The sequence below is a fragment of the Mus pahari genome, chromosome X (genome assembly GCF_900095145.1).
Source record: "Mus pahari chromosome X, PAHARI_EIJ_v1.1, whole genome shotgun sequence".
Lineage (NCBI taxonomy): Eukaryota > Metazoa > Chordata > Mammalia > Rodentia > Muridae > Mus > Mus pahari.
In genome coordinates this window covers 56,545,666-56,553,806 of record NC_034613.1, presented here as the reverse complement: position 1 = coordinate 56,553,806, position 8,141 = coordinate 56,545,666, and the positions used below count along the sequence as shown (strand labels likewise).

The window sequence follows — 8,141 nt, the reverse complement described above, 5'->3', positions numbered from 1 at the left end:
AGAGAGAGAGAGAGAGAGAGAGAGAGAGAGAGAGAGAGAGAGAGAGAGAGAGAGACTTTAGTCAACAAAGCTGACTAAGTTGAAGTTCTGGAGTGCTTTGACATCAGACATGGAGGTACAGAATTTGGAGTTTGCTCTGGTGGTTTCTGAGTTTGCTTTGCCCCAGTACTTTTTTACGCTGGTCCATTTACTCCCCTTTGAGAGGTATGTATGCTAATGTATATCCTGTATCTTTATATATTGGAAATATGTGAATTTTTTTTTGATTTTGCTTTTAAAGGGGCCTTTGGCTAAGAGACTGCCATAAGTCTCTGAAGAAACTTTGAACTTTAGATCTTTAAACGACTTTGAGACTGTTACAGACTATGTAATCTTTTATTGTTGGACTGAATGCATTTTTGCATTATGATATGGCTGCAGGCCTATGGAGGTTTGAATAAAAATGGTTTTCTATTTAATTTAAATAGACCCATCTATTTAAATTATCAGCGAGTAGCATTACTTGGGAGAGATTAAGAGGTATGACCTTGTTGGAGAAAGTGTGTCACTGTGGCTGGGGTTTTAGTTTGCAAAAGCCCAAGCCATGCCCAGTGTTCCTCTCTCTTGTCTTGCTGCCTGCCGACCCAGGTATAGAACTCTGAGCTACTTTTCCAGGTCTATATCTGCATGTGTGCCACCATTCTTTCTGCTATAATGAAAATGAACTGTAACTCTGAAACTGTAAGCCAGCCCCAATTAAATGCCTTCTTTCTAAGAGTTGCCTTGGTCATAGTGTCTCTTAATAACAACAGAACACTGACAAAGGCACCATATTATATTATTCCTCAAATGATACTTTTAGCTATCCCTCCCTTATCTGCCTTATCCTCTACCTCTACACTTGATCCTCCTATTCTAGTCACCACCCCTGTATTTATTTTTATAATTGAAATAATTCCAAGTTTAAGATTGTTTTTCTCTTTGATATTCTTATGAAACAAATCACAAAATATTTCCCTTACAAAAGGCTTTTATTTTTTCCTTTCAGAGGGGACTTCAAACAAATTTTAATGTCCATTGTTTTATTTTTTGTTTTAAGGTCTTATAGGATAGGATCTAACCTCTACATTTACCATGATCATGACCACTATCCTACCTACTGCTGGCATGTTCTACTCTGTGTCTGACTTTTCCTAACTTTATAATGGGAGGTGACTTTACAGTTTCACTAGGCTGGTTTTCCTTGCTTGCCACTGATTCCTTCTATTGTATTGTGAAATCATCTTGAAGTTTAGCTAGTCTAATGCATAAGATCACTTTCTTACTGGGGTATTATCTTTTTGAAAATATACTAGCTATAAATTGTGAAATATATTATAATGCAAAAGTTTTTTCCAGCCTCTCCCAATGCACTCTGGTACAGGAATCTCTTTATCACTATTTATAGTCACTACTTGAGATTTTAAGATTCTTGTTATTTAGGATCACATCTTAGAACTCAGTGCTACATCTTCCTATGTTTTTGTGTCCTTGCATATGCATATATATATATATATATGGTGTGTGTGTGTGTATATGTATATAATACTAGTAGTACGTTGGGCTTGCCTATATTTAATCAGTTGTTTGCATGCCTCATTTATTTTCAACATATTACAGTACTTGAAACTTCCTTGAATCCTTTCTCTGGACAAATATATGTACTTGCTATCACCTTTATTTGACAATAGCATAAAGTATAGGGGTGCTAATTATACCACATCTGTAGTTATCATTGTGGTTATATTTTTCTCAATGTATTTTCAATTACTTGAATTCAAACACATGAGCTCTCTGACTTGGCATTTCAAAGAGGAAAGTCAAATAACTGTAGCCCAAATAATGCACACAGTGGAAAGACAATTTTTTTCCAAAATCTTCCTTTCACATGCTGTTTTCAGCATTTATAGGGATCATGATAAAAGAGAATTTCTTCAACAAAATGTATATAAGAAATTCAAGTACATGCAGTTATGAATGTGAGTATATGAATTTGATATATGTACACAAATGTGTCTTTGCTTACTTGATAGTAATTTCCAAAAATGAAATTTACCATAAACTGTCATATTAATATGCTCTTGTTAAGCATGAAATCTGCCCTGCATGTGACCAGGCAGTGAAGTAGAAACTCTACCAGTTAATTGGTGAATTTTATAAATAAGTTCAGCCAAGTGGCTAATTTATGATTTACTTTGAAAGCAATGCTCACTTCAACTTCCCACTTGTGGAGATAAGTCATAGAAGAAGAAAAGAGTACATCTTGTTAGAATAATAGGGTAAGTACTTATCTAAATGAAATACTTTCTAGAGTACATACTTTTATACTGCTTATAATAAAATCTTAGTGACAGATTGACATTGTAGTTGGTTAGAAACTACTCCATTGCTGTGCTACAACCAGATATTATGAAATATAAACTAAAATCAAGAAATGTATACTTATCAATATACAAATCAAACCATATACATTTTATCAAATTTAACAAATTGATCCAAATTAATGACAGCTCCTCTTAGAAATGTAAAATACCATGTACAAGTTAACTCTGTACCTTCCCCCATTAATCTTAGTTCATAAAAGCTAAAACTTTGTTATATCTTTCATCCTATGAAATGATTACAAGTATTTAAGTACTGAGTGTTTCCCTACATGTTATCTATGTTTCTCCTACAAGCATTTGTCCACCATTTAAAACATTTTTATCATGTCTTTCCATGTCTTAAGATTTGTGTCCTACATAGTTGTAAGGAGTCACATTCTGTACCCTTTTCCTAAGCCTATTGTGCCTCCACAACTTATTTCTTTATTTTGTCAAGAAAGTTTCCATATGCTTTTACTTCAGATATAGCCAGATAATGCATTCTTTCCTCCTAGCTTCTGAAAGGAATATTACTTTTGGCACTCGTTTGGTCACTGAAATACACAATAAATATCTGAATAAAATATCAAGTCTTTTTGCCATTTGCAAGTAAGTAATATAGCTGGGTGTTGTGATAGATTTATTTTGTATAGTTTTTTTCTTAAATACATTATTCATTTATTTCTTTATTTTTCATTGTTCATTTATTTATTTTGATATTATAATATAAATATATCATTTTTCCCTCCCCTTCCTGATTCTCCATACTAATTGCCAGGTTGTTTGTGCCAATTTACATTTTCACCATCAATGAATGATGGTTCTTTTTTTCCCCCAAATGTCATCAGCACTTATCAACATTTCTGACTGGAGTGCGATAAACTCTCAAAGTTGGTTTTAAATTTCCATATTTTTATTGCTATGGATGATGAATATTTTTGTTTTATTTCTTGGTAATTATTTTTATTTCTTTTATTGGGAACACTGTGTTTAGATCCCTAGCTCATTGTTCAAGTCAATTGTCTCCTTGACTCTTTGTTTTTGATTTCTTTGTAAATTCTGGATATTAATTCTCTGTCTGATGTATAGCTGAGATGATTCTCTCCAATTTTGTGGGAATCCTCTTCACTTGTTAGTTTCCATACCTGTACAGAAGCATCACTAAAGGGGCACAGAAAGATCTTAATGGCCAAAACACCAGGAAGTCTGCAGTGAGACACTGTCTCCTAGAAATGGCTGCACAAACAAGACCAGAATACTGGCAACATCAAGAAACAGTGGAAGGGAGAAAAAGTCATCAGGCCCCAACCCTAGGCAAAGAACCACAGGAAAACTAATAACTGCTAGGAAAGGGGATATGAGCATCTCCTAATGATGAGCCCCCTAACTTGTTATCTAACATGAAGTGGAATGCTCTGGAATCATATACACAAAAACAAAAAGTGGACTTGGCAAGTTCTATTGATATCTTTGTGCAAAAAATGTGTATATGTGTACATGTGCATATAGTACTAAGAATCAAAGGAAAAAAAGATTGCAAATTTAAGAGTAGGGTTATGAACATTGTAGAGAAACATGCCAATTTGAGTCAGGGCAGGCAGACCAAGAGCAAACTCTCCTTATTCAGTGTCCTTTTATGTAGGCTATATCCAGAAGATGTGCCCCAGATTTATGTTGGTTCTTCCTAAATAAAAGTATGTGGTGAAAAAACATTCTTACATGCATATCCAGAAACTTATGTTTTATTTGCTTGTAGATGTGATCAAGCTGACAATCAAAATTGTCCATCACAGTATTTTTTCACAGCTATTTAAAGCTTAGATAATAGTATGCTTTTAGTTTCTTATTATATTATATACTCTTTCTAAGTTTTAGGATTAGATATAGCATTTGAAAATCTTAATTTTTACATTTATTCCAAAAATGAAAAATTCTTAATCTATAAATGCATTTCTTTTTCTTTTTCCTTTTATTCCTTTTCTTTTTCCTTTTCCTTTTCCTTTTCCTTTTCTTTTTCTTTTCTTTTCTTGTCTTGTCTTTCTTTTCTTCTTTGTTTGGTTAGCTTATTATTTCGTTTTGTTTTGCTTTACTTTACTTAGTTTTGTTTTGTTTGATTTGGGACAGAGTGTCACTATGCAATCCAGGATTTCTTCAAAATTATCCATACACAAGTAGAATAGAACTTACAGAGGTTTAAACACATGCCACCATGATTAGCCTTAAAAGTGTAAAGATGGGTTTCTTTCTTTTTCACTTGAAGTATTTGTGTTGATTGCTATTTATTTACATTTCAAATGTTATCCCACTTCCCAGTTTCCCCTCCATGAACCCTCTATCCCCTCCTGCATGTCTTCTGCTTCTATGAGGGTGCTCTCCCAACCACATACCCACTCCTGCGTCAGCGCCCTAGCATTCCCCTTCACTGGGTTATTGAGCCTCCATAGCACTAAGGGGCTCTCCTCACATTGAAGCAAGATAAAACCACCCTCTGCTACATACTCAGATGGAGCCACAGGTCTATGTATACTCTTTGGTTGGTGGTTTAGTCCCTGAGAACTCTGGGAGGGGAGCGTCTGGTTGGTTGATATTGTTGATCTTCCAATGGGGTTGCAAATACCTTCAGCTCCTTCAGACCTTCCTGTAATTTCTCCATTGGGGTTCCTACGCTTAGTCAGATAGTTGGTTGTAAGCATCCGAATCTGTACTGGTCAGGCTCTGGCCAAGCCTCTCAGGCGACAGCTATATCAGGCTCCTGTCAGTAAGCACTTCTTGGCATCTGCAATAGTGTCAACCAGGGGCCATGCCTATCCTCTGGATATGGTCTCTACATGTTCTCTCTCCCCTTTGTTGGGTAGTTCAGCTTATGTCATCCTTGTTGGGTCCTGGGAACCTCTTGGGCTGCTGGCATCTGGGACTTTCTAGTGGCTACTCCCAGTTGCCCCTCCCCCACCTCTACACCCCCTCCTTTCAAATTCCTGATCCTTGTCTCCTTCCACACCTGATCCTGCCCCTCCTTTTCCTCCCCCTCCTCTTTCCCTCCCAGGTACCTCCATCTCTCTACCTCCCTTGATTATTTTCTTCCTCCCTTCTGAGTAGGACTGAAGAATCCACATTTTGGTTTTCCGTCTTCTTGGGTTTCATATAGTCTCTGAGTTGTATTGTGGTTATACTGAAGTTCTTGTTGGCTAACCAAATAAAACCCAATTTAAAAATAGGGTACAGAATTAAACAAAGAATTTTCAACTGAGAAATATCAAATGGCTGAGAAGCATCTTAAGAAATGTTCAACACCCTTAGTCATCAGGGAAATGAAAATCAAAACAACCCTGAGATTCTACCTTATGCCAGTCAGAATGTATAAGATCAAAAAATTCAGGTTGAACAGCAGATTCTGGCAAGAATGTGGAGAAAGAGGAACACTCAATTTCTTGTGGGATTACAAGCTGGTACAACCATTCTGGAAATCAGTCTGGTGGTTCCTCAGAAAATTGGACAAAGTTCTAGCTGAGGACCAAACTGTAACACCCAAAAGATGCTCAAACATGTAACAAGGACACGTGCTCCACTATGTTCATAGCAGCTTTATTATGATAGCCAGAAGCTGGAAAGAACCCAGATGTCCCTCAGCAGAGGAATGGATACAGAAAATGTGGTACATTTACACAATGGAGTACTACTCACTCAGCTATTGAAAACAATGAGTTCATGAAATTCGCAGGTAAATGGATGTAACTAGAAAATATCATGAGTGAGGTAACCTAGTAACAAAAGAATACACATGGTATGTATTCACTGATAAGTGGATTTTAAATATTATTTTGAGATTACAATATAATTATATCATTTCCCTTACCTTTCCTCACTTCAAACCTTTCCTTGTTTGCCTACTTGATTTATTTAAAATTCAAGATATCTCTTTCTTCATAATATTAACTGTTTAGTCTCTATTATGTTACTTGTGTGTATGTTTTCAAGGCTGACAACTTCATACTGAATGACAAATTGGTGTGATTTTCTCTGGGGAAGATTATTTCTTCCACTCTTGGTTGCCAGAAAAATCTCAGTTCAATGGTATAGATACATTTTTTTTATTTCAAGCTTATAATCACTATTTATAATCTTTATTTCATGCCACATTAAGATAATTTTTATTATATTACTAATTGTAGTTAAAGTACATGAGGGAATAATTGGTTTAAAAATGTAGACACAATTCAATGGTCATTATTGAGTTGCTAAGATATAAAGGTGTTAGAATAGTTGGCTCTGTGTTTAAGAACAGATATTACTCTTGCAGATGTTCTCAACTGATAATCATCTATAACTAGAATACCCTCTTTTGGTATCCATTAGTACCAAACATGAAGAGTGCACATTCATACACAGAAGCAAAACATGCATACATGTGTAGTACAATAAATAAACCCTTAAAAGAAATATATATAAACTCTTTGACATTTTGTAGGCATATGTGTGATATTTGAAGGCAACTGCTCTGAGGAGTAAAGATCTAGGAGAACAGAATGCTGTACAATTCACTTTGAATCTAGTATATCTACTTTTATGTGACAAAGCAAAATGAAATCCACTATTTTAGTATCAAAATTTAAGTTTGTTTTTTTTTTGCAAAAATAAAACTTTTATATTTTTGTATTGTATCTAATTCAGGTAATTAGCATTGCTAATTTGGTACTGTATCTTCCAATATAGTTTTACTTAAAATTAACAATATATTGAATTTCAATATTTTCTTGGAATAAAATACACAACCAGTATTCATTTATAAGGAAGTAAAGTATGTGTATATTCTGTCAAAGGTGCATAATTCATAAACAGGAAGCTATACATTAAAGACATGTATTATCTACTCTAGTAATTATTGCAACTGATAGAGAAGGCACCATAATTCTCCAAGGCCCTACAAACATTCAACCATTCTTACTGAGCAGCTCCTTCACCCTGACCATAACATTAAGATTAACTGTAAATGTAGCATATATAGATGGAAATAATTGTTATCATAATTAATCACAGGTGAAATTTCAAAACACTATGGTTTATGTATTAATTAATGACTAGTTGTGTGAAGCAATAAGAATATCCAAGTGCCTCCCTTCCCATCTGTTTTGGTTTGAATCCTTCATTTCCTTTCTTTTCAGAATCTTCCTGTTTTCCATATTTTATTACTCCATGTAATCTGTAAATATCTGTGCACTAGAGAAGAAATTTAGTATTATCATGTGATACTTAAGTAGGGAGAGTGTATTAGGTATTTTGTTTGTTTGTTTGTTTACAGTTCTAGATGTTCCATCCTGGTGGTGAAGCATGGCAGTGAGCAGAAGCAAGCAGGCATGGAACTGGATGCTTACATCTTCAAACAAAAGTATGAAACTGTGGGGAGCCGTCCTCACAATAATCATGGCAAGATGGCGCTGGCATCCGGTGTTCTAACTGGTAAACAAGCGGTCTGCGCATGTGCCAGGTAAATTTCCATCCCTTGCGCCCTGCCTGTCCCGTGGCGTCATCTGGGCTAATAGTGAGCAGCCAACCAGGGAGCTACACGTCCTAGGCAGAGAACATTTCCTATATAAGGGAGAGGGTTTTTCACCTCGGGGTCTCCGCTTTCGAGTAGCTTATGCATTGCCTCTCAAGATGCATTAAAACTTTACTGCAGAAGGATCCTAACACGTCGTTCTTGCTGGCGAGATGGTAGAGTGTTGGGTCCTGCCTTTTACAGGGACGCCGGAGTACAGCAGCTGG

The 8,141-nt window shown here is 35.7% G+C and overlaps 1 protein-coding gene across 1 annotated transcript in view; it reads left to right on the top strand.

The window, feature by feature from the left end:
• Positions 1–109: 109 nt before the first annotated feature.
• Positions 110–8,141, top strand: part of LOC110314331 (lamina-associated polypeptide 2, isoforms beta/delta/epsilon/gamma-like) — a 113,515-nt gene continuing 105,483 nt past the window's right edge. The window contains exon 1 of the mRNA XM_021188749.1: positions 110–204. Coding sequence (XP_021044408.1) covers positions 110–204 — 95 coding nt within the window. The remainder of the gene's footprint in view (positions 205–8,141) is intronic.